Genomic DNA, 21,240 nt, shown 5'->3' on the forward strand with positions numbered 1-21,240 from the left:
AGGCAACCCAGGAGGACCCTGAGAAGTAAACAGCAAATCACACAATAGATGAAAAACACGGCCTGTTGCTACACAGAAGATGAAAGGCTTTTCAGGATGACATCATATAGATGAAAGAAAGCTTTTTGATAACGCGACTCATCATCGTCTCACACTGTCGAACGAGACTCGACGAGAATACTCTGAAGAGCAGCTGCCTTCTTTTAGCACAACAGGAAATGAATTAAAGAGCATGACATTTAGATACGACACGTGGTGATGACGTCATGCGGTATCTTGGATCTTTTGAAGAGCATGCGTTTATAATGTAAGAAGGAGGACACATTTTACTGCTGTTGTTCAGAAGGATCCATGTTTTTTTGAGGACATCACACGGATCAAATTGATGATATCACACCCCCTGTTTGAGACCTAATGCACAATAATGTCATTTCGAAGCTTCATGTATACTGAAACATACCGTATAAGATCTAGGCTTGATGACATCACAAGCCAGTTCGAGGGAATAGCTTAAAAGACATAACATAGAAGACTGCCTCGGCATAAACGTTGACAATGTGATGCATCGATTTGAAAGATTGTGCATTGGAAACAAATCCTTTTTAACATATTTGCATCGTTAAAAATGTATTTATATATGACTATTAGTAGCTCTAATTTTATTATTTAGAAAGCGACCAATAATTTGTGACCAATATTTTAGATTTCTCCTCGTTTCTCGAGCGCGTTCTCTGTGCCACGTGAATACGACGTATCCCAACACTACGAAGGCCAAGGCGCGTGCTGAGAGTCACGTAGAATACAGATTGACATGGCAGAGTTAGAGCTGCATCCTGTTTGTGGAAGAGCATTAGAAGTCAGAAGGCATTCTAGGGATTCGCCGTCTGTTGGAGCCAAATAAATAAAAGTATATTGTATTGCATTCAATCGCATTGTGTTGAATCGAATGGAAATCGGATCGCACTGCACCCTAGTGGAGGGAATCGTAATCGCATCGCATCGCATCGGTTGCTGCGCCGTGTGCGTCTTTAGTGTATCGCAGCGTTGGCCACGCATCAAGACGCGAATCGCATCTAAAAGGTGAATGAAAACGATGTCCGTAAAAACCCTGTAGGACACTTATCACGTATTAGATACAAGATACATGTCTTGATGACATCAAACAAAAGTGAAACTACTGCTCATACTCACCGGTTGTCCGTGAGCACCTGCATCTCCTTTGGACCCCGTGTCTCCTTTCTCTCCCTGTCCAAACACAATCATGAGACATTCAGTAGAATGAAGATCCATGTACAGGATAGTGGATGGTTATGTAAAAGCTCTGCAAAACATTTGGTTATCTTTACCGTAGGTCCAGGGTGTCCTCGGAAGCCTTGTTCTCCAGGAAGTCCTCTCGGACCCTGTACAGACCAGAGGTCAAAGCTGATGTTAGGAAAACTTCATACGCACTTGAATAGTGTACAGAAATGCAATCGATCGACTGAGATGTTAATGCGGATTTGATGCTTTTCAGCTTTTCCTAGATGTTAATGTAACACCAGGTTAGCATGGTGCAGAAAATGCGAATATGTATATTTTTCATGTATATTAATGCTATTTAAAAGTCTCCATCAATAAATACATTCTAAAACTGGTTCATTGGGACATAAAAAATGGTTAGAATGCAAATTTGTTTTAATTCAAGAAGGGCTCGGTTAAGAAAGTCTTAGCCGTCATGTGTAGACTGTGAGTAATTTAGATGTTCAGATATCAAGCAGGAGTTCATTTCACCACCTCGGTGCCAGAACTAAAAAGAGTCTGAAAGTGTCTTGACTGTACAGAGGTACAGAGGCCACACCTCCTTCACAGTGACTGACAGGTACAGAGGTGACCTGTCACATTAAAGGAGGTGTGGCCTCAGTGCATGAGGTTTATATAAGACACTCAGAAACCACATCAGCAGGTCTGTTTAACTCCACAAACATTGAAGAGGTTTCACTGTGGGAAGCACAACGCTCTCTCCAATCCTCACCACCTCTCAGGGTACAGTCAAGACACTTCCAGACTCTTCTCAGTTCTGGCACAGAGATGGTGAAATGAACTTGATTGACAGGTAAGGAGGTCACACCTCCCTCAACATGATTGACATGTACAGAGGCTGACAGGTACAGAGGCCACACCTCCTTCAATGTGACTGACAGGCACAGAGGACACACCTCCTTCAATGTGACTGACAGGTACAGAGGCTACACCTCTTTCACTGTGACTGACAGGTACAGAGGCCACACCTCCAACATGATTGACAGGTACAGAGGCCACACCTTCCTCAATGTTACTAACAGGTACAAAAGGACACACCTCCTTCACTGTGACTGACAGGCACAGAGGGCACACCTCCCTCATTGAGACTGACAGGTACAGAGGCCACATCTCCTTCAACATGATTGACAGGTACCGAGGACACACGTCCTTCAACATGATTGACAGGTACAGAGGCCACACATTCTTCAATGTGGCTGACAGGTACAGAGGCCACACCTCCTTCACTGGGACTGACAGGTACAGTGGCCACACCTCCTTCGCTGGGACTGACAGGTACAGAGGCCACACCTCCAACATGATTGACAGGTACAGAGGCCACACCTTCCTCAATGTTACTAACAGGTACAAAAGGACACACCTCCTTCACTGTGACTGACAGGCACAGAGGGCACACCTCCCTCATTGAGACTGACAGGTACAGAGGCCACATCTCCTTCAACATGATTGACAGGTACCGAGGACACACGTCCTTCAACATGATTGACAGGTACAGAGGCCACACATTCTTCAATGTGGCTGACAGGTACAGAGGCCACACCTCCTTCACTGGGACTGACAGGTACAGAGGCCACACCTCCTTCACTGGGACTGACAGGTACAGAGGCCACACCTCCTTCACTGGGACTGACAGGTACAGAGGCCATACCTCCTTCACTGTGACTGACAGGTACAGAGGCCACACCTCCTTTACTGTGACTGACAGGTACAGAGGCTATGCCTCCTTCTATCTGACTGAAAAGAACAGAGGCCACACCTCCTTGAACATGATTGACAGGTACAGAAGTCACACCTCGTTCTGGTACAGTTTGACCTCATGAGCATCTCTCCATGAATACAGAATTTTATCACATCTCTTCTGCCCTCTAGTGGTGACTCAAATCTGTTACACTTTTTAATTGTATTATTTTGAAAATCTAAAAAGTCCACTAAATGACTGATACATAACATCGACACAAAAAGCACAAAGGCAGGATATAAACATGTTAATAGTTAATTATGAGTTAAGAACATCCATGTGTTTGTTAATGTTTAATGATCCTCAGAGAGCAGGATCCAGAAACTTACCACTTCTCCTTGTTTTCCCTGTTCTCCTTTTTCACCTTTCTCTCCAGGTTTCCCCTAAAAAAGACATCAAAAGTATTCAAGATGTCTGTATATGATACTCAGAGGAACGTCTCATTCCAAAGCTTGTGTTACAGACATCATATGTCCCAGACACTCACAAGTCCGATCATGTCCGGTATGCAAATAAGGAAAGCTGTACAACTTGCATATTCATACATTTTGAATTGCAAACTTACACAAAATTTTTCTACCAATATGTGGATCTTCAACAAACTGCCACCACCAATTTTAAGACCCACACGTTTATCAGACGTCTATGAAATCTGTAGCATAACATTTTCCTCTCACTTAAAGGAGGAGACCCAAACCCTGTTCCAGCATGAACTGTCCATGTGCACAAAGCCAGCTTCATGAAGATCTGCTTTCCATGGGTTGGAAGATGTGGAAGATCTCCTGCTATAAAGCTCATCAGTACCTGACCTTACTAACACCCTGGTGGCTAAATAAATCTCCACAAAATCTCCTGAAAATCTAGAGGAACATCTTCTTAGAAGAGTGGAACTTATTATAACGGCAAATGGAGATAAAATGTGGAATAGGACGTTCAACTTTAAAGCTCTAAGTAGAACCTCAAAACTGTAAAACTGTAAAACCCTCAAGAGTTAATGTAAAAGCGCAGAACTGAGTATATGCCTACAGAAAAAGTAAAAAAAAAAAGTTTTACGCTAAAAGTATTTAAAACTGGGCCGTGATTGGCTCCTTATTTTTATGATGTAATAACTTTGTGTCACATGTTCAGCAGGATCTTTAACTGATGGAGGATGTGTCTGTCATGTAATGAAACAAGTTCAACCTCCACTGGAACAACTGGAAGACGTACGTGTGTGTGTGTGTGTGTGTGTGTGTGTGTGTGTGTGTGTGTGTGTGTGTGTGTGTGTGTGTGTGTGTGTATCTGTGTGTGTGAGAAAGAGATGGGGTGTGGAAACATACTGGTTCTCCAGGCTCAGGAATCACACTGGCAACCTGCACACACACACACACACACACACACACACACACACACACACACACACACACACACACACACACACACACACACACATACAAGGAGAGGGAAAGAGAATAAAAATATAATAGATAATAGATCTGTATAGAGCAGCCAGTCACTCTGAGCATTTAACTACCGTATTCTATTCTATTCTATTCTACTCTATACTGCTCTGTTCTATTCTATTCTACTCTATATTGCTATCAATTCTATTATATTCCCCATGATCACATTCTATAGTGCTTTACTCTATTCTGTTTTATTTCTGTATATTCTTCTCTATTCCTTTTTATATTCCTTTCATTCTGCCTTTTCTATGCTATTTTATTCTTTGCTCTTCCATTCCTCTGCATTATTTACTAAACTCTGTTCTATTATTCTCTTCATGTATAATATACAGTATATAATTATCTCTATCCTTTGTTGATTTTATTTGTGTTTGATTTGCTGCGATGTCTGTGATCACGGCATTTACATTTAGAGCAAATGTACAATCTACACAGTTAGTTTAGTGATGTGGACTGTGAGCACTGATCCAAAATCTTCAGCTCCAACTTCTGTTCAAACAGCTCTAATTAAACTTTGAAGTAAGTGGGCACATCTGGCTGTTTGTCTGGCTGGCTGGATAAAAACCTGTCCGTCTGTCTGTCTGTCTTTCTGTCTGCCTACCAGTCCGTCTGTCTGTCTGTCTTGCTCTTGTATTCAACTTACATCTCCTGGGGTTCCTGGAAGCCCTCTGGGTCCAACTTCACCCTGTAAGTTATGGAAACAAAATTACTTTATTCTGTTTTTACAGATTAAAACAAAGGGCACAAGAGTATAGGAATATATATAAATATATATAGATATAATCTATACACTAATCCAGAGTCTCACCTTGTCACCTTTCTCGCCTTTAAGCCCGAAATCACCGTCTTCTCCTCGTTCACCCTGCGTTGGACACAAATAAGAAGACATATGAAGACTACGCTCACATGTCTTTAGTGCGATCTGGACACTGGAGGGGTGTGTTACGATCAGAGACATTCCTGATCACCTGATCATCATCTTTTTTACGCTTGTGTTCTATATGGTGGATGTTCAGCCTGAATACTTTCATTAGAGAACAACAATTTGGAAATAGTTTTGTATTAATATATTAATATATTAATATGAGGGCTGTTAAAATGAACATGTTAATGCAAATGAGTTTATTCAAAAATAATAATAATAAATTCACAGTAAACATTTGCTTTACTGATGCGCCAAGTCTCATTCAGAATCAGCACTAAAATCCGCCATGATGCGCAAAATTACAATGAACAATTAACTACAAAAAAAACATTTTTTTACCTCGTAACTTCAAAACAAACTTAAATGATTGTCTTTTTTGATCACACAGATAAGAGCAATACAACAATAAAACGCTGTGCTACTGTAATTTAAAGAAAAGGCAGGGGGCGCTCTCTGACATCGCTGTCATCTCTCTTCACAGACACATCGATAAAACAACCCGAATCTCAGTGAATATTTGCCTCACAGACATAATATTTATATTAACAGAAAGCTCGAAATGTCTAAACAAATTCACTGAAAAAAGAAAAAAAACATTCTCTGAAAGTTAGAACAGGTACAGTTTTTCCGGTATCACCTCATAAACCGTCCGTGTGGAAACATAGCAAGTGGTGTCCTGATGATTTACGTAATAAAAACATAATTATTTTAAAACATTTACAAGAATATTTTCTCTTCATGCTTTATGTTGAGTTTGGTTTCATTAATAATAAACATACATTTGCATAAATATTTGTCCATGCGCATGTTGATTAGAGTATAAAAAACTGCTAAGTAATCATTTAAGGTACATTTAGAACGGATCGAAAAGTTGTGCGGTTAATCACGATTTAATATTTGAATCGATTGACAGCCCTTAAATTAATAAATGAATATGACGTGAGGTTCAGTTACCAGCGTGACACTAAAACAGGTAGTAATAAACACTACTTTTTACTGAAGTACATGTCGGAGCACAAACTTCTTTAACTTGAGGTAAAAAGTGCAGTCAGAACTTCATCTTTTACCAGAGTCTTTTAAAACTTGAAGATCTGCACTTCTACTGAGTGAAGGATGTGTGGACTTTTGCCACTTCTGGTTACAATAGTGGGAACCTACCCGCACTCCTTTTTCTCCTCTCGGTCCCATTACACCAGCTTCACCAGGGAGACCCGTCTCACCCTGAGAGAAATACACACGTGTCATCGCTGGTCACGATTCTCAACGTGTCTTCAAAATTAGTTTAGTGTCCTTTGAGAGCTCACCCTTTCTCCTGGAGGTCCTCTGGGTCCTGGAGGTCCTTCATCACCCTGAGACATACACCCATAATTATTATTAAAAATGGAAATTAATGATGATAAATTATTATTAATCAATTTCAGACAGACGTTCTACTATATACGTAAATATACTGTACACATCCATATATCTACATGCATGGGAGAGGATTTCATGCTTCTTATACAGGAAGATCAGACAGGAAATGAGATCACCTTCAGACCAGGTTTTCCAGGAAAGCCATCCAGCCCTGGTTCACCTCTGGGTCCCTGATAAAAATAAATTTCATGAGTCTTCCAGGATTCTATAAATCAAATCTAAGATTGATTTTTTTCTTGTACATCGAATCATGTGTAGGGAGGGAGGGGGGTGGGGGCACTTACTTTCTCTCCATCATTTCCTGGTTGACCATCGACGCCGTCCTTCCCTGGCAAACCCTATAAAACCCCCATAAACTGTTTTATGAAACAATAAACGCTTTATTTGTATTTAATATTTGACCATTTACAGAGACTCGATCCAGCAACCCACCGGTTTTCCGGCTTCTCCGTGTTTTCCGGGGAATCCGATTTCTCCTGGTAATCCCTGTGGAAATGAGAAAGAAAACATTCCATAATAAAAAGGTGGAATAGTTTCTTTTTTGTTTTATATTTTATTACAAAATTATTATCATTACTTATTGCTTAAAATAAACTTACAGGCAAACCGATCTGACCTGAACCCCCAGGGGGTCCCTGAGGGCCTGCGGGACCCTAAACACACACACACACACACACACACACACACACAATTTAAATGTAAAACAATCATGGTAATTAAGGCATTATAGAAACCCTATTATATTATACTGCTATGCAAGGTGTGTGAAAAAGTTTGTGCACCCTCAGCAGTTATACTAAAAGAACACTTTTGGTTCCTCTCTAAACTGTTACCTCAATATTGGAGACATTTGTGTAGGATGTCTTTATATGTGGCATAAAATTTTCCCTTCACTTCAACTAGGAGACCTAAACATAGGAGACCCCTGTGCACAAAGTCAGCTCAATGAAGATCTGCTTTAGGATTATGTTTTGATGTAAAAGATCTCCTGCTATAAGCCCTATTGAACACCTTTTGGGATGAATGTGAACACTGACTGCACCCCAGACCTCCTCACCTTCTCACCTCCATCAGTACCTGAATTTACTAACACTATTTTAGCTGAATCTCCACCACATCTAGAAGAACATCTTTCCAGAAGCATGGAGTTTATTATAAGAGCCAGTGGAGATTAAAAAGTAAGGATTTAAAAATGTTTCTTCATAACTACAAAGAACAAATATGAAAATTGCATACATGTTTGTTTGCCCCATTTTAAACCTGACCTTCATATTCTCTGATCACGTTTACGGCACATTTCACTTTTAATGTTTTTTTTTTTGATACAATAATACACTTTGTAGTACAGTTTTTTAACTACAAATTATATAAATGAAATCGAATGTCAAAACATTACATAAAAACTACAGAAATAAAACAACAAGATTATATAGATTAGAAATTAAATGATAACAAATGAAATGTCGTGGTGCTGAAAGACAGCGTTTCTTTACCGGTGGTCCAGGAAGACCATCTACTCCAGGAAGTCCTGATTCACCTCTTTTTCCCTGAACAGAAGAACAATATAAACAAAGAAGAGAAGAGAAGAGAAGAGAAGAGAAGAGAAGAGAAGAGAAGAGAAGAGAAGAGAAGAGAAGAGAAGAGAAGAGAAGAGAAGAGAAGAAAAGGCTAAAACTTTAACTCTGTCTCCATCTGCTGGACAAATGTAGCAATTACATTTGTGATTATCTCAGAGTCAAAACACGTATACACACACACACACACACACACACACACACACACACACACACACACACACACACACACACACACACACACACACACACACACACACACACAGAGTTCAGCTGTGTTAAACTTTCACCTTTTGTCCGGATTCTCCTGGGATTCCCGGCTCTCCCACTGGACCAGGTGAACCCTGATAACCACAATAAAAAACTTTTAAACTTTCTTCTTCCTTTTATCATCTGTTCATCATATACCTGTTCATCATCCTATCTGTTCATTATGCTTATGAAAATAAAGTATAAATTATACACGCTCAAAGAAAGTCGATAAAATAAAACCCAGAGTCTGAATCCACTGAGGTACAGCAAAGAGATGAGATGGTTTTTATACAATCACACTGTCACACTCATGTTTGTTGTATTTCTTAGATAGGATATTCACACACACACACACACACACACACACACACACACACACACACACACACACACACACACACACACACACACACACACACACACACACACACACACACCACACAAACACACACACACCACACAAACACACACACACAAACACACACTCTATTTACAACCCCAATTCCATAAAAAAAAGTTGTGTAAGTGTTGAGTAAAATGTAAATAAAACCAGAATGCAATCATTTGCAAAAAAAATAAAAAGGTCTTTTTGATTTTAATGGCTGCAATACAAAAATAGAGTTTGGGACAGGGCCATGTTCCCCACTGTGTATCTGTGTTTAATGCAGGATTTCAGCTGTGTCCTTTGTTGTGTTTTTCATTTCATGTTGTGCCAATTGTTTTTAAATAGGGAAAGGTCTAGACTGCAGACAGGTGGGTTCAGCACCCGGATTTGTCCACTACAAAGTCAAGAAAAAGATTTTTGAACGCTGATAACAAACCAGTTGTCCCTCTCCTCTTTAGTCTGGAGGACGGGTGTCTAAGATTTCCAAAACTAAACATAAATTTCTATCTGTCTGACTACAGAATGGTTTTCCACTTTGCCTCAGTACATTTTAATGAGCTTTGGCCCAGGGAGGATGGTGGTGTTTTTGGGATCATGTTCACACATGCCTTCTTCTTCATCATGATAGAGATTTAACCTGCGTTTGTGGATGACACGGCAAACTGTTTTCACAAACACTGATTTCTGGAGGTGTTAATGAGCCCATTATTTTTCCTTCAAAAGGCCCATTTCCTCAGTTTCAAACATTTGATATTATTGGGGGTTTTTTATGTTCTACTATGAAAAAAATCTGGGTTTATGAGATTTGCGAAGCATTGCATTTTAATTTATTTATTTGCATTTAACACAGTGTCCCAACTTTTTTTAAATTGGGGTGGAACATTTACATACACACACAAAGAGAGAATCTTACAGGAGGTCCAGGAGGTCCTTCAGGTCCAGGAGGACCTGGTGGTCCTGGGAAGCCCTGGAAGGAAAAAAGGAAGGAAGGAAGGAAGGAAGGAAGGAAGGAAGGAAGGAAGGAAGGAAGGAAGGAAGGAAGGAAGGAAGGAAGGAAGGAAAAAAAAATTAATCAATCAATGAAATGATTGTTAGTTATTACTTATGAATTAATGACTAGAATTTAAATGATAGTTAATTGTGTAGATGTGATGTTTGCACTCACAGATTCTCCCTTCAGTCCTGCCATTTGCACCTAAAAAAACACCACAAATGAGTCACATTTAAATACTTTCATTTGATTATTATAAGGCAGAGGTCTACAAACTACAGCCGCCACATTCGGGCTTCCGGTCTGCTGTCATTACGAGAGCGCTCTCTAGAGGCGATCACTGATGCCGTGTGCTGTTTGTTTTACACTTGAGACTGCGCGCTGCACGGAGAGTGCTGTATTATATTTATTATTTATCAGAATATTTATTAAGGAATATATTCATATTAATTTCTTTTAGCACAATTGTATAATTCAGTAATGCTTTTTTTTTTATTTATGTAAAAGTTATTTTACATGGGCTGTTTTTTGTTTGTTTGTTTGTTTGTTTTTATCCAGTATCCATTTAAAAAAAACTTTATTTGATCGATCAGTTATCAGCAAATATATGAACAAACTATCGATATCAGTAAAAAATCCACGGTCGACCCCGAACCATTAACATGTTTTAATTTGAATAGCAATGAATAAAGAAAAAGTCATTATGACAGTATCAAGAACAAAATAATAAACTCATCTAGCATTTAGATTTACATTTCAAATCATAATGAAATCTCCACAGTAGGTCTCGAGTAAACCACAGGTGCTTTTTACAACTTCATGGCGAACACGTCTTTTAATCATTTACTGAATCTCTCACTGAATTACAGCCTGATCTAAAAAATCGTATGTTTAAGACTGATCTTTTCTCTGCTCTTGATCAGTGAATGGATAAAAAACATGTGAGCTGTAAATACTGAAATAATGATTTACCGCATCTCCAGGTATTCCAGCAGGACCTCTCTCACCCTAACACACACACACACACACATTTTCAGATTTTATAGTTAATTTACACTTTAATATCATCACATCACTACAGTAATCTTAGTTGCCCCTCTGTACCTTTTCTCCTTTAACCCCGTGTGGTCCAGGTGCACCAACCAGTCCGTTTCCCCCCTGTTCATTTTAGGGGTAAAAATATACATTTAAAGCTGCTCTATTTTCCACCTTCTCAAACTTTCCTGAGCATATCTACATACTCACCTCTTTTCCTGGTGCTCCGGGTTTCCCAGGAAAGCCGTCTAAACCCTGCAGACCCTAAAATCATCACATCAACGACAACATCCTGTCCATCAAAACTGCAGCAGGACAACCTTAATCCTCATCAAAGTGTTGTGACATGAAAGTGAAGAAAGGTTTTAAATAAAATAGCACTAAAGCATTTCAGCACTGGGTGAAAAAGTGCCTTTAACACTCTAAAAATGAAAGAAGGAGAAGGAGAGGAAGAAGAGAGGAAGTAGAAAAAGAAAAGGGCAAAGAACAAAAAGAGAAGAAGAAATAAGTAGAAGAAGACGGAAAAGAAGAATGAGGTAGAAAAGAAAAAAAAAGAGAGAAAAAATTCTAGAGGATAAAAAAAAAAAAAAGAAAGGAGAACAAGGGGAAAAAAGAAAAAGAAGAAGAAAAGAAAGAAGGGGAAAAGAACAAAAAAAGAAGGAAAGGAAGTAAAATCGGAAGAAAGAAAAATAAAAGAGAAATAAAGAAAAATAAAAGAGAAATAAAGAAAAATAAAAGAGAAAGAAAAAAAGAAAAAACACACCCCCACACACACACACACACACACACACACACACACGCGCACACACGCGCACACACACACACACACGCACACACACACGCACACACACACACACACGCACACAAAGCCAGGCACAGCACAGAGCTTCATACATGCAGCAACACACACACAGACACACACACACACAAAGTAACACACACATACAGCGACACACACACAAAGCCACACACACAGCAACACATATAGAAACACACAAACAGAAACACACAGAAACACACAGCAACACACACACACACACACACACACACACACACACACACACACACACACACACACACGCACAGCAACACACACGGACACACACATACACACACAGCAACACACACACACGCACACAAAGCCAGGCACAGAGCTTCACACATGCAGCAACACACACACAGACACACACACACACAAAGTAACACACACATACAGCGACCCACACACACAAAGCCACACACACAGCAACACATATAGAAACACACAAACAGAAACTCGCAGCAACACACACACACACACACACACAGCAACACACACACACACACACACACACAAAGCCACGCATAGAGCTTTACACACGCAGACACACACGCAGACACACACACACACACACACAAAGTAACACACACACATACAGCTACACACACACACAAAGCCACACACACAGCAACACATATAGAAACACACAAACAGAAACATGCAGCAGCACACACAGATACACACACACACACACACACACAGCTATACACACACAAAGCTACACACAGCAATACACACACACACACACACACACACACACACACACACACACACACACACACACACACACACACAAAGCCACGCATAGAGCTTTACACACGCAGACACACACACACACACACACACACAAAGTAACACACACACACATACAGCTACACACACACATACAGCCACACACACAGTAACACATATAGAAACACACAAACAGAAACACGCAGCAACACACACACACAGCTATACACACACAAAGCTACACACAGCAATACACACACACACACACACACACACACACACACACACACACACACACACACACACACACACACACACACACACACACACACACAGACAGACAGATACACAGGAACACACACTTCTCAGAAATACTCAATCTGAGTAGTTCAAAGATTTGAATGAAAAAGGGTTTTTACCCTCTCCCCTGTTGTCCCCTTTTCTCCTTTTTTACCAGGGTCACCCTGAGAGACAGAGAGAGAGAGAGAGAGAGAGAGAGAGAGAGAGAGAGAGAGAGAGAGAGAGAGAGAGAGAGAGAGAGAGAGAGAATAAGAAAACTACAGTATCTCACAAAAGTTAGTACACCCCTCACATTTTAGCACCAATTTTAGTATCTTTTCAAGAGACACAAAATAAAATAATTCATCCAATATTATTTAAATAACTGCAACAAAAGTAAGTGCGCCCTCAGTGATCATGTTAGAACCGTGTCTGAAGTGTGAATATTTTGTGTCCGCATTATTGTTATGTATCGCTGCTTTAATCCTCAGGAACAGGTACAGAGCTGCACAGGTTGTTGCTTGGATCCTCTTCCACTCCTCCATAATGACATCACAGAGCTGCTGTATGTTAAACACATGGTGCTTCTCCACCTTCCTCTTGAGGATCCCCACAGGTTCTTAATAGGGTTCAGGTCTGAGGTTTTGATGCGGGTTGTGAGCTCTGACTAGTCACAGCAACTCATGATGTGACAGCTGAAATCTGATTGGATAGAAACTCTGACAAACATACACTAGTGGAAGCAGCGCAACTGAGAGCTTCACTGAACTGAGTCATTCAACATGTTAATGAGTGCTTTAACATCTGAGAAGCATCAGGATAAAGAATATGGAATCCAGGATTAAAGGTGATGTAAATGCTCATGTTTACTTACAGAAACACCTTTGGGACCTGGTGCTCCAGGATTTCCTATGTCTCCTTGGACACCCTATAAGAATCAATGAATCACTGAATCAACAAGAATGAATGAATGAATAAATGAATGAATGAAAGAATGAATGAACCCCATGTGGAACTCAAACTCTTATCGACCCTGCGTCTTTTACCGTTTAACGTACACGCGACACACAACAGCTGACGTCTAAATAAATCAACACACACCGTACATACTCATCACTATAACACACACAACACACATGTACACAACTCTAACACACAGTACACAGACTCATCACTGTAACACAAACACAACACACAGACTCATTACTATAACACAACATACACAGAACACAGACTCATCACTGTAACACAAACACAACACACAGACTCATTACTATAACACACAACATCCACAGCACACAGACTCATCAATGTAACACAAACACAACACACAACACACAGACTCATCACTATAACACACAACATACACAACACACAGATTCATTAGTATAACACAACATCCACAGCACACAGACTCATCAATGTAACACAAACACAACACACAACACACAGACTCATCACTATAACACACAACATACACAACACACAGATTCATTACTATAACACAACATCCACAGCACACAGACTCATCAATGTAACACAAACACAACACACAGACTCATCACTATAACACACAACATACACAACACACAGACTCATCACTATAACACACAACATACACAACACACAGACTCATCACTATAACACACAACATACACAACACACAGACTCATCACTATAACACACAACATACACAACACAATAAAGCTTTTTACAATATACATGCTTCCATTAGGAAATATTATTAGAAGGCATGGAATTAGCTTCCATTGTTATGCTGATGATACCCAGCTATATATTTCATCCAAACCAGGCGATACAGCTCAATTAGCTCGCATAACTGAGTGTGTTGAAGAAATAAGAGATTGGATGACCGATAACTTTCTGCTATTAAATTCTGATAAAACGGAGATTTTGCTCATCGGCCCAAAAAATAGTACACAGAAGCTCCAGCATCTCAACCTGCATTTAGACGGTTGTTCTGTAACTACTAGTTCAACGGTAAAAGACCTGGGAGTTATTTTAGACAGCAACTTATCTTTCAAAAATCACATCAATCAAGTTACAAAAACAGCCTTCTTTCACCTTAGAAATATTTCTAAGCTAAGAAATATGTTATCTATATCTGATGCAGAGAAGCTCGTCCATGCGTTTATGACCTCTAGAATAGACTACTGTAATGCATTACTAGGTGGATGTCCTGCATCATTAATAAACAAGCTTCAGTTAGTTCAGAATGCCGCAGCAAGAGTTCTTACTAGGTCAAGAAAATACGATCATATAACCCCAATCTTATCGTCCCTACATTGGCTTCCTATTAAGTTTCGAATAGACTACAAACTACTGCTACTCACTTATAAAGCACTAAATGGATTGGCCCCCATGTATCTATCCAGTCTCTTAACACGCTACAATCCGTCACGCTCCCTGAGATCTCAAAACTCTGGGCTTCTAGTAGTTCCTAGAATAGCAAAGTCCACTAAAGGCGGTAGAGCATTTTCACATTTAGCTCCTAAACTCTGGAATAGTCTTCCTGACAGTGTTCGGGGTTCAGATACACTCTCCCAGTTTAAGTGCAGATTAAAAACATATCTTTTTAGCAAAGCCTACACATAACACACATCACACACATCACATCACAACCTTGTGCTCCAGAACATCTGATCACATGCACATTATCAACTTGTGCTGTTAATATCATGAACAGCAGCTACGCTAATTCCTCTCCACTGCTTCTCTTTCTCTCCCCATCCCGAGGCTTCCTGAGGTTTGGCCAGCTCCAGTCACGTCCCACCTCGTGAAGATTATGGACCTATGGATGATCATGGAGAAGTAGATGCTGAGTGTTTAAAGGCCCTGGCATGGAGAAGCTGATGCTGGATCTATGATGATCACAAATTGTTCTGTATTGTTGAAAGATTTATGACCAAACTTTTGATGTCACCCATATGAGGATGGGTTCCCCTTTGAGTCTGGTTCCTCTCAAGGTTTCTTCCTCATATCATCTAAGGGAGTTTTTCCTTGCCACTGTCGCCACGGCTGCTCATCAGGGACAAACGCACACCATTCACCTTCACTGTTGTTTTCTGTAAAGCTGCTTTGAGACAATGTCTGTTGTGAAAAGCGCTATACAAATAAACTTGACTTGACTTGACACACAGATTCATTACTATAACACAACATACACAGAACACAGACTCATCAATGTAACACAAACACAACACACAGACTCATTACTATAACACAACATACACAGAACACAGACTCATCAATGTAACACAAACACAACACACAGACTCATTACTGTAACACACAACATCCACAGCACACAGACTCATCAATGTAACACAAACACAACACACAACACACAGACTCATCACCATAACACACAGCATACACAACACACAGACCCATCACTATAACATGCAGTACACACACACACAACACACATACACAAAATACATAAACACATCACTATAACACACAACATACACATAACACACAACAAACACATCACTATAACACACACACACACACACACACACACACACACACACACACACACACATCACTAAAACAGACATAACACACACATTCATTTATCTTTTTTTTCCTCACCTGTAGTCCAAGTTTCCCAGGTAACCCTGGAGGTCCATTAATTCCCGTCTCACCCTGTAACCCACACATACACACACACACACACACACACACACATACACAAAACACACACAACAACCCGACCTCACGATTAGGATGAATCCATTCCAGCCCTGTATTACACACACACACACACACACACACACACACACACATACACACACACACACACACACACATACACAAAACACACACAACAACCCGACCTCACGATTAGGATGAATCCATTCCAGCCCTGTATTACACACACACACACACACACACACACACACACACACACACACACACACACACACACACACAATAATTGCCCCACTCACCTTGTCTCCTTTGTTTCCCTGTTTGCCAGTTTGTCCCGTAGAGCCTTCAGATCCCTAGACAGTACATTATCATGGCACTCAAATCTCTCGAAACACATTCAATTCTTAAAGTGATTCAGCTCGTAAATCTTTCTTACCCTCTCCCCCTTATCACCTTTGACCCCTGGGTGACCTTGATCTCCACTGTCCCCCTGCGGATGAAATCGTGTCGGGGAAAATTAGCAGGTTAGAGGTGCAGAAGGAAACAAACCCTCAAAGTGTTCGTGTGTGTGTTTTTAGGGTTTATAGTTACATTACACATTTAGCAAAAAAAGATAGCGGTGGCGGGCCGTCAGGAACTTTTTTATCTATTTTTCTGTTCATTAATATGTATAACATTATTCCCAAAAGTCTATTCTCTTCACTTCATAGCGCTGTCATTTAAAGTTTGTTTCTCTCCAATTTGCCGGGTTCAAAGGGAATTTCACAATAAAAAAAAATCCTTGTTGCTTAAAACCTGTTGTTTTAACCAATCAGAAATTGAGTTGGTGACATTAGGGGCATCTAGCAGGCGTCCGATTGGACGGTCAGAGAGCTCACTAGTCAGATCTCACAAAACGCATCTGAAGCAAACTGCACAATCTCAAATATATCCATGTGGATTTAATAGCTGTTTTTTTATTTCACATTGACTAACAGGAGAAGAAACCGATTCGGTCACACTTAAAGGACATTTATAAGATGGATTTTCAAGAAAAGTTGGACATCGTGAGAAAGCGTCAGGCGAAAAAGTCCAACAAGAGTTGTTAAGCTTTTTCCGTTTCTACTTTTGTTTTTTCTTTCCTGCAAAAAAACACACAGGTGGGACACCACTGAAGGTGTAGGTGTGAAATGAACGGTCCGCCACTGCAAGGTAGTTCCTCGACACTGGAGTTTCCTGCCTTTACAGAAAATGTCTTTGGGGGAGACAAAGGGGAAATTTTGGAACTAGGATTTGGTGACCCTGGGGGGCGTCAGCAATTTTTTGGAACCAGTGCCATTACTTATAATGGAGCAGTGAAGTGATGCACAACTGTAATTAAGAATGGTGGCTGTTACTATAGCAACGATAAAGTACCCGAAAGCATGGAAACGTCATGTTCTGACCAATCAGAATACAGACTTGTGTAATGTAGTGCTGTATCATTTCAAACAATGTCTACACAACAATCAAACGCAACACAAGTTGATAAAACTTTTCACGTGGATGAAAACGCTGAGACAGACAGAGGTAAAGAAACGATCAGGGGGGCGGAGCTTTGCTTTAAAGGACGTTTACAGGACAACATGCGCTGAAGGCTTCATGCAGTTTAACCAGCAAACTCCTCCGAGCAATGCACAACACACACAAACACACACACACACAATGCACAAAATATACACACAATACTCATACTTATCACTATAACACACACAACATACACACAAAATTAAGACTTAACAGCAAAACACACAACACACACAACACACACTGAGCAGACACAATGCCAAATACACACCACTCAGACTCATGACTTCAGAATGCACACAACATGTACAAGATATACACACAACATTCAGACTCATCTCCATAACACACACAATACACACATGCTGAGCAGACACAATGCCAAATACACACCACTTAGACTCATGACTTTAGAATGCACACAACACACACACACACAATGCACAAAATATACACACAACATTCAGACTCATCACTATAGCACACAACACACACACACACACACACACACACACACACACACACACACACACACACACACACACACACACAGGAGTTTGTCTGGTAAATCCATGATCTTACCTTTTCGCCTCTATCTCCTTTGATAGAAAGCGCCTTGACCTGCAAATAATCCATCAACATGATCGATTATTCTCCAGGCCAGAAAGAGAGAGAGTGAGAGAGAAAAAAGAAAGAGAGAGAGAGAAAGAAAAAGAAGAAGGGAAGCTGGAAATAAGAAAGTATGGCATATATATATATATATAGTATATATGCTGTTTATGCATTTTATGGTTTTGTATTCATTTCTGTCCTGTGGTTGAACTGCAGACTGCTGTTTTGCAAATATATTCTATGGCCAAATTTGGGCATTAAACGTTTAAGTTTCTCCTCAAACTGCTCTACAAAATGTTGGAGGTCCTGTCAGCTATGTGGACGTGCAGAACCCAAACTAGGCTACGGATACCAACAGAATTCCATTATAACCATTAAAACCATTACAAATGTCATTAACCATTAAAAAAATTTTTGTTATAACAAAAAAAAAAAAAAAAAAACCCATTATGATTTTAATTATTATCACTATCGCAACCATTTTAAATCCTCATTAAAACCATTCTTACCATTACACATTTAATTACAAGAATTAAAACCAATTCAATTTTCATAATCACCACTAAAACCTTAACAGTTTTCATTAGAACATTTAAAAAATATAACTATTAAAAACAATAAATTTTTCATTTTAACCATTAAAACTATATAATATAATAATATCATATTTACTATATTATTTCAGTTTCCAGTAAAACTATCAAAGCCATTACAAATTCCATTACAATTAAACGATGCAATTCCTATTAAATACAATGAAACCAATACAATATCTTTTGTCAATTTAAAAAGCATAAACATTTAATTAGAGCCATTACACCATTACAAATTCCCACAGCGATTAAATCCAATTTTTTATTAAATCAATACAAATTTTATTATAACCAATAATACCATGATTTTCATTATCACTATCAAAACCATTACAAAATTCCAATATAGCCATTTAAACCATTACTATTTTTCATTAAAGCCATCAAAAACATTATAAATTAAAACCAATCCAATGCTCATTAAAGCCATTAAAACCAGTACAAATTCTATTGTAACAATTAAAACCACTACAATTTCTATTGTAATCATGAAAACACATTACAATTTCCTTTACATTTAAATTTCCATAACATTAAAAATGCCCATTCTAACTATTAAAATCAATACAACTTCTATTAAGGCCACGGAAACCAATACAACTTCTATTCTAACCATTAAAACTTTCATTATATCCATGAAAACCGCTATAAATTTCCAAAATAGCCAATACAACTAATTAAGATCCTCTCATACCCATCAAAACCAGTCCCAAACTATTTTGATTGTATTTTATACTTTGTCAGCTAGCTAGAACCCAAACTAGCCTACTTCATCTCTCCTGCAAACTGCGAACTGATTGGAGCACACGTTCTTAAGCTTTTAAAAACACTTACTTTAATAATGAAAAGTACGTTTTTTTTAAGGTTTTTTTTTTTTTTTAATACTTCAATAATGAATCACATCCCAGAGTTATAATGAAGTAAATGTTGGGTATGACATGACATAAAACATTTAAATGATGTGGCATGCCAGTCATTGTTGCTAAGGTTTTCTGGTTCTCTGGACAGTGAAAGAAGCCATGAAACAAAGTATTTAGTATGTTTTGGCAAAATTCTATATGAAATCAACCTTTCTATCAGTGCTAAAGTGACACATGAATTAGTAAGAAATCACTTTTTCCTACAGGTTCTCCTTTCTCCCCTTTGGGCCCGTGTGGTCCTGGATTGCCCTGAAGACCGAGATCCCCCTGTGGATGTACAGTTTAGGAGACAGGGTTGAAAAAGAAGTGCCTGAGAAACAGTAAGCAGAGGATATAACACACAAACTCCTTAAAAAAATAACAAATTAAGCCATAGCTTTATGACCTTTTCACCCTTAGGGCCTTGAGCACCAGGCAGACCTGTCTCACCCTGTTGAGAGTGAGAAAAAGAAGGAGATAGAGAGAGCGAAGGGTGATAAAAGAAAGAGAAGCAGATGAGAAATGGCCATCCAACCATACATTGCGTGTGATATTAGCATAGTATATCACAGATGTATGCTTGAGTTTGTTTTCATCCAGTTTTATTCCTTTGTTTACATTATTTATCTATTGTAAATTTTTTTCATTGACCTTCGACCCTAAGGTTTCAGGGTCTTACCCTCTGCCCATCGGTGCAGGAACAGTTGACTGTGTGTTCTCCACTCTTCTGTTCTCCACTGGTAGGAGTCGGGGTGGGTATTAAAACAGGGGTAGGTTCAGTCACCACCTGCTTAGGGCACTAAAAGAGGCATACACGCATTATTATTATTGCAAGTAGTAGTAGAAGAGGAAGTAATAAAAATAGTCATAGTAGTAATACTAATAGTGGTAATAGTAGTAGTAATAAAAGTGGTAGTAATAGTAGTAGAAGTAAGTGATAGTTGTAGTAGAAGAAATAGTGATAAAAGTAATAGAAGTAGCAGTAAAAGCAGTAGAAGTAGTAAAAGTAATAAGTAGTAGAA

General features: G+C 39.3%; 1 protein-coding gene across 3 annotated transcripts in view; it reads right to left on the reverse strand.

Moving 5' to 3' along the window:
• The window catches only part of col22a1 (collagen, type XXII, alpha 1), a 71,383-nt gene that overhangs the window by 19,636 nt on the left and 30,507 nt on the right, over positions 1 to 21,240 (reverse strand). For 2 of the 3 annotated variants that reach the window (XM_083546763.1, XM_083546762.1), the window contains exons 9-37: positions 20,898 to 21,017; positions 20,625 to 20,669; positions 20,444 to 20,506; positions 18,697 to 18,735; positions 17,006 to 17,059; positions 16,869 to 16,922; positions 16,510 to 16,563; positions 13,766 to 13,819; positions 13,032 to 13,076; positions 11,271 to 11,324; positions 11,130 to 11,183; positions 10,998 to 11,033; positions 10,200 to 10,229; positions 9,948 to 10,001; positions 8,688 to 8,741; positions 8,317 to 8,370; positions 7,423 to 7,476; positions 7,256 to 7,309; positions 7,108 to 7,161; positions 6,940 to 6,993; positions 6,712 to 6,756; positions 6,566 to 6,628; positions 5,291 to 5,344; positions 5,126 to 5,167; positions 4,357 to 4,389; positions 3,367 to 3,420; positions 1,347 to 1,400; positions 1,192 to 1,245; positions 1 to 18 (exon numbers count right to left, since the gene is read on the reverse strand). The exon at positions 1 to 18 is cut by the window's left edge and continues 36 nt beyond it. In XM_083546763.1, the coding sequence (XP_083402889.1) occupies positions 1 to 18; positions 1,192 to 1,245; positions 1,347 to 1,400; positions 3,367 to 3,420; positions 4,357 to 4,389; positions 5,126 to 5,167; positions 5,291 to 5,344; positions 6,566 to 6,628; positions 6,712 to 6,756; positions 6,940 to 6,993; positions 7,108 to 7,161; positions 7,256 to 7,309; positions 7,423 to 7,476; positions 8,317 to 8,370; positions 8,688 to 8,741; positions 9,948 to 10,001; positions 10,200 to 10,229; positions 10,998 to 11,033; positions 11,130 to 11,183; positions 11,271 to 11,324; positions 13,032 to 13,076; positions 13,766 to 13,819; positions 16,510 to 16,563; positions 16,869 to 16,922; positions 17,006 to 17,059; positions 18,697 to 18,735; positions 20,444 to 20,506; positions 20,625 to 20,669; positions 20,898 to 21,017 (1,497 nt within the window). The remainder of the gene's footprint in view (positions 19 to 1,191; positions 1,246 to 1,346; positions 1,401 to 3,366; positions 3,421 to 4,356; positions 4,390 to 5,125; positions 5,168 to 5,290; positions 5,345 to 6,565; positions 6,629 to 6,711; positions 6,757 to 6,939; positions 6,994 to 7,107; positions 7,162 to 7,255; positions 7,310 to 7,422; positions 7,477 to 8,316; positions 8,371 to 8,687; positions 8,742 to 9,947; positions 10,002 to 10,199; positions 10,230 to 10,997; positions 11,034 to 11,129; positions 11,184 to 11,270; positions 11,325 to 13,031; positions 13,077 to 13,765; positions 13,820 to 16,509; positions 16,564 to 16,868; positions 16,923 to 17,005; positions 17,060 to 18,696; positions 18,736 to 20,443; positions 20,507 to 20,624; positions 20,670 to 20,897; positions 21,018 to 21,240) is intronic. The other variant, XM_083546764.1, reaches the window with a different exon arrangement.

The sequence above is a fragment of the Silurus aristotelis genome (genome assembly GCF_946808225.1).
Source record: "Silurus aristotelis genome assembly, chromosome: 7".
NCBI classification, from domain to species: Eukaryota; Metazoa; Chordata; class Actinopteri; order Siluriformes; family Siluridae; genus Silurus; species Silurus aristotelis.